Source organism: Artibeus jamaicensis, unplaced genomic scaffold (genome assembly GCF_021234435.1).
Source record: "Artibeus jamaicensis isolate MK-2021 breed Jamaican fruit bat unplaced genomic scaffold, CSHL_Jam_final contig_447, whole genome shotgun sequence".
In the NCBI taxonomy this organism is placed as follows: Eukaryota; Metazoa; Chordata; class Mammalia; order Chiroptera; family Phyllostomidae; genus Artibeus; species Artibeus jamaicensis.
Window position 1 is genome coordinate 2,495,785 of NW_026521834.1, and position 19,599 is coordinate 2,515,383.

At 45.0% G+C, this 19,599-nt stretch overlaps 1 protein-coding gene across 2 annotated transcripts; it reads right to left on the reverse strand.

The window, feature by feature from the left end:
• Positions 1 to 1,381: 1,381 nt before the first annotated feature.
• Positions 1,382 to 19,540, reverse strand: SYT11 (synaptotagmin 11). 2 transcript variants are annotated; one of them, XM_037132661.2, is made up of 4 exons: positions 19,253 to 19,540; positions 13,748 to 14,574; positions 5,452 to 5,572; positions 1,382 to 4,852 (listed from the first exon to the last, which is right to left on the reverse strand). In XM_037132661.2, exons 1-4 carry the CDS (start codon positions 19,284 to 19,286, stop codon positions 4,542 to 4,544), a joined length of 1,293 nt encoding a protein of 430 aa, XP_036988556.1. In that variant the 5' UTR covers positions 19,287 to 19,540; the 3' UTR covers positions 1,382 to 4,541. The 2 variants fall into 2 exon arrangements, with proteins under 2 accessions (XP_036988556.1, XP_036988555.1); XM_037132660.2 differs by having other exon boundaries at positions 5,449 to 5,572; positions 19,253 to 19,539.
• Between the last annotated feature and the right edge of the window lie 59 nt (positions 19,541 to 19,599).

The following is a 19,599-nucleotide window of genomic DNA, read 5'->3' on the forward strand; positions in this document are numbered from 1 at the left end:
TATTAGTTGTGTAGTTTAAAAATATTTTTGAGCCCTGGCTGGTGTAGCTCAGTGGATTGAGCACGGGCCTGCGAACCAGACAATCGTGGTTCGATTCCCGGTCAGGGCACATTCCTGGGTTGCAGGCCAGTTCCCTGCAGGCTGATTCCCAGCAGGGGATGCACCAAAGGCAACCATACATTGATGTTTCTCTCCCTCTCTCCTTCCCTTTCCCTCTAAAAGATAAATAAATAAAATCTTAAAAAAAAATATTTTTGGTCCTTGCCAGGTAGCTCAGTTTGTTAGAGCATCATCCTGGAAACATCAAGGTTGTGGGTTTGGTCTCCAGTCACAGCACATACAAGAATCAATCAATGAATGCATAGATAAGTGGAACAACAAATGATGTTTCTCTCTCTCAAACAAACAAACAAAATCAATAAAGATGTTTTTTAATTCCTTCATGGAAGCTTTAGAAGAGCAGGGACTTTCTGTCTAGCTTCCTTTCTCTCTTCCCCAGGCATGTGCACAGGGAAGATTATTTACATAGGACAGAAAATACAAAAAACTGAATCATTTCAGATTTTAAGGCCAGCAAAAAATCCACAAAGAGCAGTTACAACAGTCATCACCCCAGTGTATGATCCTAGAGTGATGTATTAACCTGTGTTCTTTTTCTTTCAGAGCATTTTCACTTTGTATTCATATATTTATTAGTATGATTATTTAATTAATGCTTTTGTAGACTAAGGTCTACAAAAATAGGACTCATATCCCCAGTATATACTATGTGGTAGATAATCGAATAAATGTTTTTGACTAACGAGTGAGTGAACTGAATCGGTTGAAATAAATATTCCCAATTACAAAGGCAGACTAATTCTCAGCACTCAAAAGCAGTATCTCTTGGCCCAGGCCCAGTAGCTCTGTTGGTTAGAGCATCATCTAGATACACCAAGGTTGTGGGTTCGGTCTTCTATGAGGGGATATACAAGAAACCACCAGTATATGCACAGATAAATAAATGTATCAATGAATCAATGTTATCAATGAATCAATGTTTCTCTTTCTTTCTCCTAACTCTAAAAACAAACAAACAAAAAATATAGCACCTTTCCCTCTCCCTCTGGTGGCTATCATCTTAGAAATTACATTTTGAAGGGAATACAGAAAGACTAGGAAAAGGACTAGACTAGCAAAACATGTCACCTACCAAGCGAGACTCTCTAGGGCAGGAGCCTGGAATCTGCATTCTTAAAGAAGTGCTCCAAATGATTCTGATTCAGGTAGTCTGAGACTCACACTTTGACAACATGCTCTAGAACATCGTATTGGAATCTGAGTTTTACCTTCATTCATAGACATCCACCTTTCGAGAGAATCATGCTGACATCACTTTCTATTTAGTGTGAATCCGTTTTTATTTTGCACTTGTGCGGTGCATTAACAAATTCAACATACAAGATAGCATTACATATTGTAGGTTAGCGTTACAGCATTATGCAATTTCACACAATTCATGTTAGCTTTTTTAGATTTTTCTTTTTTTTTTAATTTGACACATTTATTTTATTCTTGAGTTTCATTTTCACAAGAGAAGACACAAGGTAAAGGAAGATAACCACACTGGAGAAGGACCATGGTGAGGGAAATGTCACTATCATTGCCATAATAAAGCCTTCCAAGAAAAGGACTCACATTATTCCCTCTCCTGAGCAAGCTGCCTCATCCCACAAACCAGTTCTGTCTGTTTTCATACCTAGAGCACTGTTTATAACATGTACATCTTGTCTGTGCTCCACTGAGAACTGAAAGAGGAGTAACTCATAGAGGGACTTTTGTTATTAGGAAAAACTCTTGACTTCCCAGAGGAATCAAGATATCAGCAGAGAAGGACTGACTCTTGGAAAATCAGAAGTGACCATTCCCTAACCTATTCCTGACCATGAGTGCCTTGTGCAAAAGCTAGGATGTGACTCTTGTCTTTCAACTGACTCTTAAAAGGAGGCATCCTTACCAGTTAGCTCTGGGAAGAACAAATGTGAAAGCCAAAGTCAGCTAAGAAACTTTGGGACAGCGAAGTCAGGGGCACGATGGATCAGGCCTGAGGTAGGAGGGAGGACCCCTGTACTGTTTGCCACTTGGCCTTTTTCTGAGAAAGACACCAAGGCAGCTCACAGACAACAGAACTACTGGTTCCTCCCCATCACCTCACCACACACTGCTCAGTAGACCCAAAGAATGCAAGGAATAAAGCTACAAGGAGATAGGGAAGAGAGGAGTGGGGTGAGGCTGTTTTCCCAGACTTATGTCAGGAGGAGCTACAGAGGCACACGCAGTGGGGCAAAGACCAGACTATCATCTCCACCTGTTGCTTTGCATTGTTTCTGGGAAGGAAACAAAAGCGATTGCTCAGCAACTTCTGATCTTTAGACATTAAGGCGATGAAGAGGAATCATTTAAATTTTTTCCTAATGGGGTTTCAGAATGCTCCTGTCAGATTTACATCAAACTTGCTCGAAATGCCATTTTTAGAAAAGAAAAATTATTTTCTTCTACGTATGATACAGTATTTACATTCCATGGAGTATAGGATAGAGACTGGCAGTAAGAACCCAAGTGATGCTGAGAGTGAGTCAGACTGTGGGGCCGACGGGCAGAAACAGAGAGTGGGCTTTGTGCCTGCTCTGCCTTGTCAAGAATCCAGATTTAAAAAGAAACAACAACAAAAGGATTGGGGAGAGGGGAGCCGACTGGTTTTACATCCATAAGAGCTAAGGGAATATCAAAAGCAACGCTGCCACTCTCTCCATGGAAACTCAGCTTTTCAACACCCTTCCCAGAAGCAAGTTAGAAAGCGATGTTCTTGCATGGAAGCGGACCTTCAATTTTAGCTAATCCCTCAGGTCTTCGTGTCAAGCTGCTGCTTTTTTGAGTTTCTCTTCAGGCTGGAAAAAATATTTATTGCCTACCCAAGCATACTTAATGTCAGCGAAGTCTCTGCCGCCTAAGAAGTCTCAACGTTCGAGACATGGCTCAACTAGGAGTAAGGAGACATGAATTCTAACCCTGGCAGGACTCTGAATGTCTCTCAACCCCCACTGCCCACTGGCAGGAGGAGGATTAAACTCTGTGGTTCCCCTCATCCCTCCACTTTGTCGTGAGACTCATAAGTTCTAAGAACCGAGCACTTTGTTTTGAGGGAAGAGTGTTCTGAAAGAATCTAAGTTACCTTTATGACTCAGTCACAGTGTTGTTTTTAAGAGCCACTACCGAAAACTTCAAGGAGAATAATTTTTGAAGGCCCTTTGCCTTACAAAGCAACACTAACCATATCTAGGCTACTTGAGAAGACTAAAACTTCTCAAGGGTCAGCATTTCTGCAAAAACAAAGGCCAATTTAATCCGTCAAACCTCTGATGATTTCTAACCCATCAACCAACAAATGGCTGTTGCTTCCATACTGCGAAGGGGGGCGGGGGGAGGGGTTGGAGTCATTTCATTTCTCCTCTCCCTGTCTTAGGACCTGCAAATAGTGTTTGGGATCAGTGTGATGTGTTCACTGGTACTATCCTATAGCTGAGTTTGAAGTCTCCAGAGCTCTTTTTAGAGACGCCATCTTGTTCTGTAAACCCAATTCTACCTTGTAAGTCTGACGTGCCCATGTGCTTCATCACAGTCTAATCATAGACTGCCATCTACCCCTTCATACAGGAGTGCTGACAGCAAAAACACCCCGTTTCTCAAATACTTTCTCCTGCAAACCTTGCCTAATCTGTTCCACCTTTGTTTCTTGGTTTATTTACCACAGATTTCTGGACTTTGAACTCAGTCAAAGAGCAGAGATGAAAGAGGTAACAGGAAGAAAAAATGGGGATGACAAAAATGAGGTTTTATAAGAGCAAAATATTCTTTTGCAGAGGTGAGGAGTAAGAGTAATTCTCTAGAGAGGCCCAATAAAAAGAGGCCAATTTTGCCCTGGCTGGGTAGCTAAGCTGGTTAGTGCGCCGTCCCATTACCCTGAAGATGCAGGTTCAATCTCCATCAGGGCACATAAAAGAATCAACCAGTATGGGCATAAATAGGCAGAACGGCATCTCTCTCTCTCCCCCCACTTCTTCCCTCTCTCTCCAAAATTGTTTTTTAAAAAAAAGAAAAGAGGCCAATTTCAGGTAAATCAGCAAATATAGTTCGGCACAAAACACAATTTTCATGGATTAAAATCTTTAACTTAATAGTGGCAGTCAGGCTAATTTCTTCAGTTTGTATTAGACATGCAAGTATAAGGTTACATTGTTACATATAAACTTTTAGAGGTCTTTCCCTCTCTATTTTCCCATTAAAAAAAAAGAATTTCTAGTGCCTTGCAAAAGAGAAAAATCATTATCCCTAAGAACTAATCTGCAGCTGTGGTCATGAGGGGTGTTCTTTGTGGGGTTTATTTTGTAAGAAATTTTCTTCTACAACTAAAATGAGATTCTGAGTCCGCTTCTCTCTGTCACCTCTCTCCCCACTGTGTCCTGGCCACGCCTGGCCCTGGGGCGACAGGCGAGGACACAGGATTAGTACTCGCTCAGACTGTGCCACTTGGCCACGGGCTTGCGGGGGCTCTCGCAGACCTCTCTCCAGTGCTCGGCACCACTGGCTGTGACACTGTGCGCCCCCAGGATCAGCCTCCCCACGACCTCATTCTTGGTGGTGCGATCGAAGTCGATGACAAGGAACTCGATGCTGATGTCAGGCAGGAGGTCAGTGGGGATGTCATAGATGAAAGACTCATTGAAGACAGGGTTCAAAGTGCACTTCTTCACATGGGTTTTCTTCTTGGCAATGCGCTTTCTGCCGTAGTAGACGTTCACCTTGACATAAGGATCTGGGGCCCCCAAAGAGATAAGAAAAAGGAAGACAGGCCTATGACACAGTCCTCTCCTACATAATGGTGGTTTCGTATTGGGAAGGAAGGGGCTATGCTGTCCATTTCTTTGGTGGGCACTCCTATGTGGTCTTTAGTGTTGGCAAAGTAAATGCACGCTGACAGTCTTTGAATCTGCCTGCCTGGACAAGGAGCCGAGGAAACCAAGCAGGAAGAGAACAGAACTGCTTCCTCAAGCCAGGTTTGAAGAAACCCTATGACACCAAGAAGCATCATTGAGGGTACAGGGACTGACAATGCCTGTAGTCTTCAGGACAAGTCTCATCTGAAGCGAGGACTCAGCACCTGGCATACACACTCACTGGGGTACCTTGCCAAAGGTAAAGACCCCATTTGGTCACCCAAAGCACCTCCCTGGCTAGGAAAATCTTTAGCCTAGATATTTATCAGAAACAGAAGTAGACAGAGAGGGGAAGGCATGCAAAATGACAGGGATAAGTGGTCCTGACACGGGGGTGTATCTGGGCCACAGGCCACAGGCCACAGGAGGGGGTGCCACTGAGACATTTTAGAACTAGATTGAAGTAAATAGCTGCTACCTGAGAGACCGGTGATATCCATCTTCGGCAAGTGCCTGGCTTTGAGGACCACCACTGTCATTCTTTGTGCCACGGGCTGATATGATAGAGACACCTGGAGCTCCCCTCTGCTAATGCACTTCTGTGAAGAAAGAACGGCAGGTGAGAATCCCGAGGGAATCCCACAGGGAGGAGAAGGCTATATGGCAGGTGCTCATCCCCTGAAAAGATTCAATAAGAAGGGGAAGAAAGGAAATGTTCTAATTATAATCCCGATACTAAATAAAATCATTTGCATGGAGTGGCAGTACAGCCTAATATTTAAGAGGGCAGGCTCTGATGCCAGCCTGGCCTGGATTCAAATCCTGACCTGGGACCAATTACTTGACATCCCTGTACTTCAGTTTCATCATCTATAAAATGGAGATAAAAATAGTATCTAACTCAGAGGACTAGGAAAAGGATTTAAAAAGTTAAGTTTTATAAACGCCACAGTGTCTGCCGCATATTGTGTGCTATACAAGTGTATTTTCTCTTGTTCTCTCATTTGATTCTTGTGATAAAAATGTATAGTGGGAGGTAGGATATTTGGTTCTGCATCTTAACTTTGCCATTTACTCACCACCTGGCCTTGGGAAAGTCCCTGACCTTCCTGGAGCCTGTTCCTCCACCTCGCACGGTGGATATCCACATCTGCTCTGCCTGCCTCGGGCATGCACCTCAGAGTGTCTCTGCCAGCCAAGTTGCCTTTCTCTCCATGCCCACATCTTTGTTTTCCCATCTTTCAAGTTTATTCTAGGCTCTACTCTGAGCTTGAAAAACCTCTAGTCCTCCAAGAACGCTTCACACACGTTTGGCTACTCACTACATGCCAGGTGCTGAGGATCCAGAGCTGACAGGACTCGGCTTCTCCCAAGGAGCTTACCATGCAGTGGAGGAGACAGAGATGTAAGCAAAGATGTACTTGTCAGAGAAATAAGAAGCCTGTCTAAGTGCTGCTGGGAGATCCAGGGGAGGCTTTTGCATCTGACATCGGTGCTGAACTTACAAAGGGGTCATGAGACGATGGACAGAGAGGGGAGTTCACATCAAGCAGAATGGCAGGAACGGCTGGTACAAAGGCATTGGGTCCTGAAAGGGTATGCTGTGTTCAGAGAATGGTGAGAGGTGCCTGTGCCTGACGTTGGGATGCCTAGCAGGAGAGATGAGCCAGGAGCCTGGAGAGGTGGGCAAGCTGAGGGTGAAGAGCAATGGGGGCGCTCTAACCAAACATCGGAGTCACCACCAGGCAAGCAGAGGTCTGTAAGTACAGGAGCAATAAAGTTATTGTGGTTGTTGTTAATATTTTATGAATAATATTTTTATTCTAGCCCTGGCAGGGTGTCTCAGTTGGTTGGAGTGTTGTCCTGTACTACACCAAAAAGTTGCAAGTTCAATTCCCGGTCAGCACATATACCTAGGTTGCAGGTTTGATCCCTGGTCGGGACATGTGCGGGAGGCAACTGATCGATGTTTCTCTCTTTCTCTCCCTTCCTCACTCTCTCAAATCCATAAATATATCCTTGGGTAAGGATTAATAGCAATAATAATAATATTTCAATAAAAGCTGAAGAATAAACTACAGAGGAGAAAGACCAAAGTCAGAGAGCTCAGTTAAGGGGCTGCTGCAAGAGGCTAAGGAAGAAATGAGGGGCCTGGAACCAGGGATACAGCAGAGGGGATAGGCATGGTGGCAAAATATGTCTCAGAAGAACTGTCAGAACCCTGGCCAGAGAGCTCAGATGGTTAGAGCATTGTCTTGATGTGCCAGGTTGCACATTCCATCAGGGCACCTAAAGGACAACCAATTAATATATAAACAAAACAACAAATCTCTGTCTCTCTCGCTCTCACTTCCTTTCTCTCTAAAATCAATAAATTTTAAAAAAATTGTCAGAATTTCCTAGATTTGGGTGTCTAATTGGATGTAAGTGTAGGGGAGAGGGAAGAGATGGAGAATTATTTCTTTTGTTTGAAGACTATTTAAGTTTGTAGCTTAGAGAGTGAGGCTGAGATTGATATAAAGGAAAAAAAGGAGGTAGAGTTTTGGGGAGTTAGGACATATGTTAAATTTGGGACAAAATCATTCCTCCACTATCAAATCTTATTCCTTATATTCTACAGCATCCCAAAGAAATGTCACCTACTTCAGGAATTCTTAGATTGAGAAAAAGTGGACTATTCTCACTACCAGCCTTAGACACCCACTGAAATGATTTATTGTACACTTACTAAGTGCCAGGAACTTGACCAGCAGTTAGGCCTGAAACGATAGACAATGAGGAATCCTGTCCTCAAGAAGCTTGTGGGCTAGTGCTTTATCTGCCCAGGTGTGTCTGACACAGGAAAGAACAACAGCAGTAAATGATTTAATTAGTTTACCAATGATAAACAAGGGGAAAAACTTAAAAAACTTGTGTTTTGAGTATATACCTTAAGTCATCTCAAGGAATAAAACTGTGATAATATTTCAAATGTTTTAAAAAAATTCTTGAGACTGTATTTTATATGAGGACCACATGAAAATGTTTCTCTTGGGCATAGAATGTGACTAACTGAAATTTAAACTTAGTCTTTAGCTTTTGAAATTGAAGTAAGCAAGAAAATAGACTTTAAAAAAGATCTGATGGCTTTTCTCTGTTAGACTGAAGTACCACATTTTTTCGTTACCCATAATATACATATGTTAGCTCTTGATTACATCTGTGGGAAGCACCCTCAGCCAGTTTAAACTCACAGGCTGGTTTCCCTTGCCAACCAGTATACTTTTGGGCTGCTTCCTTTTGACATGAATCAGGACACATCAGAGAAAATAAATTCATTTTTACTATTAGTCACAACCAAATGGCATTAGGAAAAGTAATCCCCCAAGAAAAAGAAAATCAAATGCTTTCCAAAACATTCAGAATGGAAGTATCCAATACAGTAGCCACTAGCTACTTGTGGCCATTTAAATTTTAATTCATTAACATTTATAATAAAATTAGCATTTTAGTTCCTCAGTCGCAGAAACTGTATTTGAAGTATTCATCAATCATATGTGGGTGCCATATTGAACAGTGCAGATAGAGAACATTTCCATCACCATAGAAAGTCCCAGTGGAGTTGATGTAGAAAGAAAGAACCTTTGGATTACTTGGGCCACTGCTCTCCTCCATTTCCATGAATAATTAAATGTTAACTAGATTTGATGTCTATTTTGGGGATATTTCCTTGAATACTGGTATCTAAATATTAAACATGCAATCTTTTTTTCACCCTCAGCTGAGGCCATTTTTTCATTTCAGAGAGAGAGGAAGGAGGAGGGGAGAGAGACATAGAGAGAAACATCGATTGCTTGCCTACGTGCCCTGCCTAGGGATCAAACCCACAAGCTAGGTATGTGCCCTGACCGGGAATCAAATGTGCAACCCTTCATCAGTCCGTGGGACAACACTCCAACCAACTGAGCCATACCCGCCACAGCTAAATATGCAATCTTTAAGTATAATTCTAATTTTATATACAGAAGAAGGATAGGTAGTATGAAAAGGACATTTGACTTAAATAACAGTTTCATTTGTAAAAATAACACTGACTAAAAATTATAGTTTAGGTTTTCTGATTATTTGTTTAAAACTGTTTCCTAAATAATTCATTACAGCAAAATCTTCCTAATCTAAACCCCCATGCCCCTTCCCTAGTTCTTCAAGAAAGTGACAATTCTGGTTACCTTTTAATACTTTTCTCCCCTAAAAATCACTCCTCGGGCAACTATTCTCCATCTAGCCCCCTTCACTTTTGGCATTTTACGTGGGCAGAATGCCCCTCCCCATTAGGCTGCCCTTTTGTGATACCCAAGTCTGCAGCCACACCACCACCTGAATGCCATTCCGTTCTGCATTAAAGAACACAGTTTCATGTCCCCCTATCCCCTACCCCCTCCCCTCCTTTTTCTGCCCATTCTCATTCCAAGTAGCATTGTCAAGGCAATGGCTCTTTCTCAAAGGCTCTTTGTCAAGAGCTGGGAGCTAGCTGTTTCCCAGTCCCTTGCTTAGTGAAGCAGAGACCTTGCTGGGGCACCTGGAGCAGACAAGCAGAAGGACAAGGGAAAGAGTGGGTTTTATCCATGCCTGACAGGAGCTGGGACGCTTTGCTCTCCCTCAGTGGGAAGAGGAGCAGGAGTACTGGTCCTAAAGACAACATCTAGACTGGGAAACACTTAGCGAGGGAGAAGTCTATTTCCTGGAATTAGCAGAGCCCCTTCCAGACTGATTTTCTGGCCAGAGTCTTTGCATTAAGTGGACGCACATATCCTCAATAAACCTTTACTGGGGTTAGAAATCCTAAGGGCCACCTCCACATAATTCACAATCATAAAAAGAAAATAAAAGAAACAAAAACCTTAATGTTCAACCACATTCCTCATCCCAACCTCCCCAATATATGGACATAGCAACCTTCTCTCGTTCCTAAAAAACTAGCATTCCTTTTTCCTTCTCCCTTTTCAGCCCCTTTGGCTAGAATGGATGAACTCTAAGGTCCCTTGTACATCTGTGATTTTGAGAATCTTTGTTCCCATTCCCTTGACCATCGTCCCAGGTCATCAACACCGGATCTGATTCTTGACAGTGGCAAGACTGGAAATGGTTTGGAAACCAGCAGCCTGAAGAAATTGGGAATTTCATGACTCCCTTAAGGAGTTTCATGACTCCCTTTATCTACTTTATCTTCTTCCCCACAGTCTGATTTTTATTCCCCAGCCCTCTCTGTACTGCCTCCCATCTCCTTGTGGGAAATTTATTATGGGTATGTAAATTTACTTTAATTTCTATGTGAATAAAATACTAGGGAAAAAAAAGCTGCCACACACACAAAAAGAAATCTAGTCCCAAAGTCTAATATCCAGATTTTATACTGTGTTTATACTGTGATCTGCTTTCACTAATAATCAGGGATTAATTTTTCATGCTTCTTATACCTTTTTGTATCTTCATAAGAGCTGAGAGTGCTCTCGCAGGGTGGTCCCAGTAGGCTTCATGAACTAGCCGAGAGGAGACTGAGGCCCAGAGATAATACCTACTTGCCCAGAGTAAGGTTGTGCAATGGATAAAGTAAAAAATGATGCCCAGTCCTGGCCTTCTTCAACTGGACTGCACTGGAGAGTGGGAAGGACAAGAGATGAATTTTCTGCTCCAGGTCAGGAGATGCAGTTGGGAGTGAGGAGTTGTGCAGAGAAATGCAATTCTCACAGTCTCCACCTAGGAATCTGAAGGAAGATAATTTGGCCCCATATTTTAAGGGGCTGCCTTACACAGAGTGGAAAAAACTTCACAGACAGTGTGGAATGATCCAGGGCAGCTCTCACTAATGAGCTATGGGAAGATCAAGAAACGGCAGATGCTTGGCTACAGTAGGGAGGATTTAGGGTAGACATTTGGCAGCTGCAGTGCTACAAAATCACCAGGATGAGTGACTTGAGAGATGACAGGCATGGCCCAGGATGGGACACAGCCCTGCCCACAGGTGCTGGTTGGGGAAACATATTTAGGAAGCCGGGAAGGCTGGAAGGCTCTGGGTATCCTGCTTGGGGTGTGTCCGCCCAGGGATATGTTACTCAAGATCCCAGCCCTGGCTTATCCCTCCTGAGGGAAGTTAATAGAAAAAAATTTGGCTCATGGCAAGAGCCCCTGGGGATCAAACCCTGACAGTTTAGCAAATGTTCCCTCCCTGCCCAGTGTCCTGGATTCGAGGCTAATTTGTTCCCAGCCCAATTCAGTCCCTTTCCTTGCCAGTCTCTTCCCAGCTGCAGCTTGGCGCAGAGCCATCCCCCACTCTCACTCAGCCTTGGGCCGAAAGTGCACTAGTCGCCTGGAGGAGACCAGCTAGTTGGTGGCTTCACCAAGGCTGGGGCTACAGGGAAGGTTGAGTTGGAAAGGATCCTTCCTGGGAGAAGAGCTGGATGGAGGCAAGCAGTGGAGCACCGCAGCTGCTATACAGGGGAGTCGGGAAATGAGGAGGGGTGGCCAAACCCCGTGGAAGAGAGATGGAGGGAGAGGGAATGGGACAGATGGAGATTAAATAGGACAGGAGCCACACCATACCCTCTGACTCCAGCCTCCAAGGCCATGAGAATCCCTGCTACGTTGGCCTCCAGGATATCTCATCAGATCCTAGCATTGGGCCAGTGTTTCTGTCATGACCAAAGACCTCTCGTATTCTTTAAAGTTCTTGGCCCCTGTGAGGTAAGCTGAGTGTGCCACAGGGCAGCAGTAGTTCTTTGGGCAATTGCATGACAGGGCTGGCTGCAGTGGGACAGGCGTCTGTTACATAGCAGAGAAGATAAGAACCCACCTCTGGGGGAACCGCTCCCTCCCTTCTCCCCACAACGTGGAACAGTGCCCTCCTTCAGTGGACAAACCTTGTTCCCAGAAGCTCGCTGCACACTCAGCCCCTGTGGCTTGGAAGCCTCTTTTGTCCAATCCTGAGCCTCCTGCCTCCCCAGTGGGTCCACTGTGGGCTTGCAGGTAGAAAAGGCATCCAGAGACAATATGGCACCTATAGCCAGTGCTCTTTCTGGGGGATGTGTAGTTGTTTTTAAGTGACCCTGATACCTTTCTTAATCTTCTACCTGCTTTTCTACTGATGCAGGTCTCCCTTTACTTTGTCAAAATAAAATAAAAACATCTCCAAAACACATATATCTCCCAGGGACCAAACTTTATTAATAATAATAGTTGTGCCCTGGCTGGTGTAGCTCAGTGGATTGAGTGCCTGCCTGCAAACCAAAGGGTTGCAGGTTCAATTCCCAGTCAGGCACATGCCTGGTTTGCTGGCCAGGTCGCCAGGAGGGGGTGTGTAAGTGGCAACCACACATGGGTGTTTCTCTCCCTCTCTTTCTCCCTCCCTTCCCCTCTGTCTAAAAAGAAAATCTTAAAAAAGATTTTATTTATTTATCTTTAGAGGGGAAGGGAAGGAAAGAGGGAGAGAAATATCAGTGTATGGTTGCCTTTTGTGTGTACCCTGTTCGGAACTGGCCTGCAACCCAGGCATGTGCCCTGACTGGGAATCAAACCGTGGTTTTGGGGTTCACAGGCCTGTGCTCAATCCACTGAGCTATACCAGCCAGGGCAAAATAAATACAATCTTAAAAAAAAATAGTTGTTATAATTTATTGAAGGTTTATTAGGTGCTAGGGATGATATAAATTAATCACCCTACTTAACTCTTATAAGAAACTGAGCTAAGCAGCTTGCCCAAGGTCAGTTGGCTGATGGCATTTGTATTTAAATTCAGGTCTGACTTCAAAGCCCTTGCTATTAACCACTTATATTTTATTCTGCAAAAGAAATAAAACTCTGAGTTTAAAATTTCAACAATTTCTTTCGAAGCACCTACCACATTCCCTATGTGGTAACTGCCAAGATTATTTGTCTTCCCTTCACTAAGGTAAAAGCTCCTCCAGGGCAATGATCCGCCAGAGTATTATCTCATTTGAGCCTCCTAACTTGGTAAGAAAGGCAATGTTAACAGCTCCATTTACATCTGGGGAAAAGGAAGCTTGGAGGAGTTACTCACCCGTGTCACACAGCAGGAAAGGGGTGAGCTGGAACAGGAAGTCAGGCATCCAACTCCAGACCCCCGGTGCTAAACCTGAGAACTAACTACACTGCCTCCCTGACTGTGGAAGAAATGAGTGAACTGATGGAGGACAGGGGACACCTTTCTTGCACCCCTGAAGTCCCAGTGGGAGACATATTCCCCTTCTAATGCAAACAGGGAGGAGGAACGGGGAGAGAGGTATCTGGGAAAGGTTTGGGCCTGGCCAACCGGCTCGAAGGTGAAGCAATTCATTAAATTGCATTTATAAAATGGTTACTAAAAGACATATACCTGATACTATTTTCACCCCTAGGTTTGGGTTGGGAAAGGAAAGCTGAGGGCAATGTTACTGAACTAGTTTTATAGTTTTTCAGCTGTGAGAAATAAGTTCATTAAAGGGAGATCGCACATTATCTTAGAGAAAAAAAATCCAAGTGAGCTGGAGGCACTATCAGGATGCCAACACTAAGTGAGATTTCAGAAGCTACCCGTCCCTCTCTTCCCCGGAAGATGCTTCTTGGAGGAGACCTACCAGGCCCTCCACCTTACTTTGACCACGGCTTGTTCTTGATAGCTGAGAGTTTCCTCCACACGGTCCCACTTTGCCACCCATTTCATCCTTTTCCCCTTCCATTTGTCCCCTAGTATCTCGTCTCCCCAACCTACCATCCCTCCCCAACACACACTTCCTCCTCACCTGGATGTTCCTTTTGATGATGTCCCTAGTCAGCTGTACCTTGCCTGTGCTGGGGTCCACCCCAGCCAGTGGCACCATGACCTCCCCGATGACGTCATCCCGAGAGAAGCGGTCAAAGCTGAGAACGAGGAAGTGCAGCACCAGGTCCTGGAGCTGGCTGTAAGGGATGCCGTAGAAGGTGAAGGTCTCGTCAAACACCGGGTCCAGGGTCTTCCGCAGCACTCTGGTCTTCACTCGATGCCGCTTGTCAGGAAGGATGGTCATTTTGATGTACGGGTCAGAGCCCTGGGTCTGGTCATCCATCACGGGCAGCCCATGGGCCTCCTGGATTGTCACTACCAGGGCTTTTTTGGGGAAGTTATAGTCTACTGAGAAGGTGAGGGATCCCAGCATGACGTCCTCCTCTGGAGATGATGGAGAAGTGGTTTTGCTTTCCCCTGGGGTCAGGCTTGCAACAGGGCTCCTCAGTTCTTCCCCATAGTCCACTTTGATGGGTAATTGGTCTATACAAGATCCAGAGCTAGGTCCCCTGGGACCCTTGTCTGGGCCCAGCAGGCCAGCCTCTGCTGCGTCCACCAGCAGGTTCCCGCGCCCACCTTCCCTCCCAGGGCCATCTTTGTCTCTTCGCACTTTGATGATTTTCTTCTTGTTGCTGAGGGTCTCTGGGTATATGCTGATGCCTTTGAGCATATGAATAAACTTGTATGGTGGGGTCTTGTGCTTCTTCTCTGCCTGCTGGTGGCAGCATGTCCAGACAAAGACGGTCACCGAGACACACACCACCAGTACCGAGGCCCCGATAAGGCCTGCCACAACCGGTGACACATCTGAAGGTGGAGACCAGAGATGTGTCAACTCCTGTCCAGAGCTCTCCCGTTTAGTGCCTCTGCTGGAGCTGAGCTAACCTGTACCTTGCCTCCAAACCAAAACTTGCTCACCTGGGCTTGTGGACTTCTCCCCTCTCTTGGAAATGCCCTCATCCATCCTCTCAACCACCCCATGGCTCTTGCTTTTCACCAGACCTGGATGAAATATTTACCTTCTCCAGAAAGGCTTCCCTGAAGTGCCCCACCTGACTCCCTTTTCTTTTCTTGGCCTTCCCTCAGCACTTATTAACCTGGTTTGCTCATAATGATTTGTATTCCACAGGAAGCTATCCTGTAAGCATTATAAGGTCATCTTTTCACACAGGAACCCATTTACCTCCATTGTTGCACAGGGCATGGAGTGTGTCTGGCTTGGGGAGGGTGCTCCGCAGCCCCTAGTGCAGGGTTTGTCAGCACCGGGCCTGAGGCCTGAGTGCACTGACTGGTAGGTGGGGTAAAAGGTGTGGGTCTGGCTTTGGATGGTTTTAGTAGGGTGCTTAGGGGTATAAAGTTGGCTGGGTGGTAAAAAGAAGAACTGTAGGTGTAAGGGCTTTTAAAATATGTTCCAAATTTCAGCTCTAGGTATTTAAGTTAGAAGAATTTTAAATAGAAAAATAGTGACTGTGGGGGGAGGGGGATATCGAGGATTAAAAGCTAATGTAAAAAAAAAAACTCCAATAAAGATTAAATAAAATACGAAGAAAAAACACTTTAACATATTAAAAGAAAAAATAGAGACTGTGGAAAATATCAGATCTTTGCTCAGATGTCACCTTCTTGGTAAGACCATCCCTGACCATCCCATCCAAAAGTGCAAACTTCTCCACCCCCAGGAGCTGCTTCATTTTCTTCTAGGGGTCCTCTTTTCCTCTCTTACACACACACATGCACAAGAATATATAGAGATACACACACTCAATTTAACTATTCATTATCTTCACTAGAATATAAATTCTGTGAGGACAGGGATTTTTGTCTGTTTTGTTCATTTCTAAACCCCCAGCACTGGAAACACATAACAAGTACTTAATACACATATTTGTTGAATAAACAAATAATTAAAGAGAAACATTTTTTTCTTCCCTTCTTCTAGTCTTGTCTGTCTTTTCCCCACACCAGTTGGGTCCCTGACTTAGATAATTAGATTTGAGGTTATTTTGCCCTTGAAGTTCACTGAAGCCCGTTGGTTTAGCTAGATACAGCCACTAGTTTTCCACATGAGGGGTTTTTTTGGACTTGCTTAAGTTGGTTTTTTTTTTTCCAATTACAGTTTACATCAACATTATTTTGTATTTGTTTCAGGTGTACAGCATGGTGGCCAGACAATCATGCACTTTACAAAGTGTTCCCCCTGATATTTCCATACCTGCCTGGCACCACAGTTATTACAATGTTATTCACTACATTCCCTATTTTATACCCCCATGACTATTTTGTAAGTACATCCACACTATTTTTTAAGGGAATATTTGGGCAGGGAGAAGTAAAGAAATAAATGTGACTCCAGAATATTCTAGCTTCTTCCTGGAACATCCTCTCAACAGGTATCTGCCTGGCTCTCTGCCTCTCACCGCAGGCCTCTGTTCAAACTTCGCTTTAGCAGAGAAGCATTTCCCAACTGTCCCAAGTGATAGAATACCCCTATCATCCTGCTTTATTTTTCTTCATAGTACTTATTACCCCCAATATATCTTACTTGTCTGTTTTTCCTTACTTGATAAGCTTAATAAGAATGTTGCCCTGGCTGGTGTGGCTTGGTGGATTGAGTGTGGGCTTGCAAACCAAAGGCTCACTGGTTTGGTTCCCAGTCAGAGCACGTGCTTGGGTTGCGGTCAGGTCCCCAGTGGGGGCCACTCAAGAGGCACCCACGCATTGATGTTTCTCTCCCTCTCTTTCTCCTTCCCTTCCCCTCTCTCTAAAAATACATAAATAAAATCTTTGGGAAAAAAAGAATAGTGAGTGTCTGTTCTCTCACTGCCATTCCACAGGTCCTAGAATCATGCGGCACATAGCAAGCGTTCAGTGAAAGAATGAGTTAGTAAATCCAAACAGCTTCCACAGGTCGTAAAAAGAGGGTAAGGTTTGTCTGATTACATACACCAGGGAAAATGTAAAATTCAAAACCTGTCATTGAGCAACATCGGACTGACCTTACTTGACAAGTGTGAGCAAAAACAAGTTGGTAGTCTGAGTGACCATAAGCTTGGAGTACAATTAGGCTAATGCTGACTTACACTATGAACATGATGTCCGGACGACAGGAGCCTACTATAATTTCATCTGTACTGATCATAACTCACATGGAGTGTTCTGTTTAGCACTGACAGGAATAAAAACTGTTATTTTTTGTGTACATTAATAATGTCCATGCCAGGCATTGTACTTAGAGCTTTTCTCTCTGAGTCAGAGAACTCACTGAATAGATAGTTAGTAACCATACTTCACACTTGGGGAACCTGGGGACCCCAATCTGCCCCAGGCCAAGCAGCAGCAAATGGCAATGATGAGGTTTAAACCCTGGTGTGCCTGGTACCAAAGTGATTCTACATTATGAGTAATGAAGATAGTAAAAGATCTGGAAACAATAACAAATGAAAAAAAAAATGAAAGGAAGTGAGGGTTTGGTGTATCTCCTAAGAGCTACTGCGTTTGAAAAGAAGTACTCTATGAGACATGAAAAAGTCAGAAATAACTGTTCTCTGTATAGGAAACCCTCTGTAAGGGTTGAAAGACCTGAGAGACACCTTTGGACTATGCTCAACTCCGTCAGTCCCTGATCAGACCTGCTTATTGACTTCCTTTGCTAAAATAGCCTTTCCCTGTCAAACAGACCCGTGTGACAAAAATGAGAATCAACTTTGGCATCAGTTGGATACTGGCACAACCCTCACTAGTTTGTATGACTTTTATTTATTTTATCTACCTAAGCCTCAGTTTCCTCACCTGGAAAAATATATATAATAATGCCTACACCAGAGGGTATTTGTAAGGATGAAATAAAATATAGTATGTAAAAGGCTGATAAAATTTCTTTTAGCTTTCCCACTAATACTCCCTCTAAAGGAAATCACTACATTATACTTTACAACATCTCACCTTCCCAGGAATCAGAAGCTGCAATTAGAAAAAAGTGTATGTTGAAAAGAAGGCATAAAAGGAAAAAGAAAGAGCAGAAAGCATAGGGTGATCATCCAATCATGAAAGGGACCTCTATTTTGGAAATTTAGGACTCAAAGAATAGTGATACAGAAGGTGAAGTGGAAGAAATACCATCAGGATTTAGCCTTGGGCATCAGTGTGAATAAGGAGTTAAAGGGTATAATCTGTTGCCTGGATACTTTCCCTGGTTTGTGTCTGCTCCGGATATTGAGAGATGGATGGAGCACATTATGTTCTGCTCACTTCCATAAACCTCTTACTGGGGAGTGAGAAACATCATTTTCTAGTTGGATGGTGGCACCACCCTAAACACTGGATGCTCAAACCTTCTGGGTTGTCTGAAGGTTGGGATCTCTTAAGGGATATGAAGGAATCACAGGCTGACAGCAACTCTCTTTGCTTCTACTACCCAAACTGGGGTAGAACTGAGGAAGAAGCAGGTCAATTCTTTTTTTAGTACTGCATCAGCAAAGCATAGCACAGGTAGTTTGTTACCCTACCATAGTTTGGAGGCATTCCCTAAGAGCAAAACACTTGCTTCTCTGTCCTCCCTATTTTCCACTCCACTCTCTGCTCCAAGGAATGTAACTAATCTCGGAGCCCGAAGGGCTGGGTCAGGGACCAGCCTCGCCGAGATGACGTAATGCTTTCTCCGGTACACAAAGCGGCCTCCCCCAGGCTCGGCCTCTCTTGCCCCTCCCCCTCCGGCCTGGATCGGGCCCCTGCTAGCTCCAGCACTAGCGCGGGTGAACTCCCCCTTTTTGAAAAGCCGTCCCAGGGAACAGGGAACAAAGGCCTAGAAGGGAGCGCCTAGGCGCTGCCAGGAGGCCCAGAAATAGACATAACGTCATCCCCCAGCCCAGCAGCACCAAGCGCCATTTGGTAGCATCGGACAGACCCCACCATTACGATGCAGAATAGAACTTGGAGGGCTCACGTTTCCTCCCAGCTCCAGCATACAGCTGACCGGCTTAAGGAGTGTCTTCCTTTTTGCTCCCCACCCCCGCAGCTCTCTCCCTAGAGGCTGCTGCCTCCCCTGGATGCCAGCCACCCACCCCACATTCTCCAAGCTGCCATCTTGATGCCTCATCCCCCCTGGCCACCTCCCTCCCCCGCAGTACTGAGGAGTAGGAGGGGGAGGAAGGGGCACCGCCCTGCGTGCCCCAAGGGGGAGGGCTCGGCCTACTCCACCTCTCCTCCCCCAGAAGGAGGGGTTCCATCCTCCGCAAGCTCGCTGTTTCTCATCTCCTGTAGTGCTGACGGTGCACCATACAAGGTTTTAGCATCCTGGACCTTCCAGCCTCCGTTTGGCTCTAGCCTTTCCAGCTTCTGCAGCTCATAGCTCAAGTTCAGGCGCCGTTCACCACCACCACAGGCCCGATTCCCTGGTCTGGGCTTCATTCCCTGTCCAGCCGTTGGACTCCCTGGCTTTGCCACGCTTTCGACTACCCCAGGCTTAGTTTTCCCAACTTGTACTTACCAAAGCTAGGTCGTATATTGGTGATCTCGGCCATGTCGTAATCAGAGGCTATTGCTATAAATGTTTTTGCAACGGTCAGACAACTCTGGGAATCCCGGATCAGAACTGAGCCCACTGCTGCTGTACAGCGCTAGGTCTGGGGAGGGGGGAGATATCTGGTGGACGCCTCCTGCGACGCTATGGTCCCTGGTTGCCAGCTGCAGTCGCCTCTTAAGATGCTCTGAGCTAAGGATGCAGGTGCAACCCGACTGGTCCTGATGCGAGGTAGACCCCGCCTTCCTCCGAACGGCCCTCGGCAGAAGACTCCGCCTCTGCCCGAAAAGTTCCGGAAAGCATGCACCGCCCCT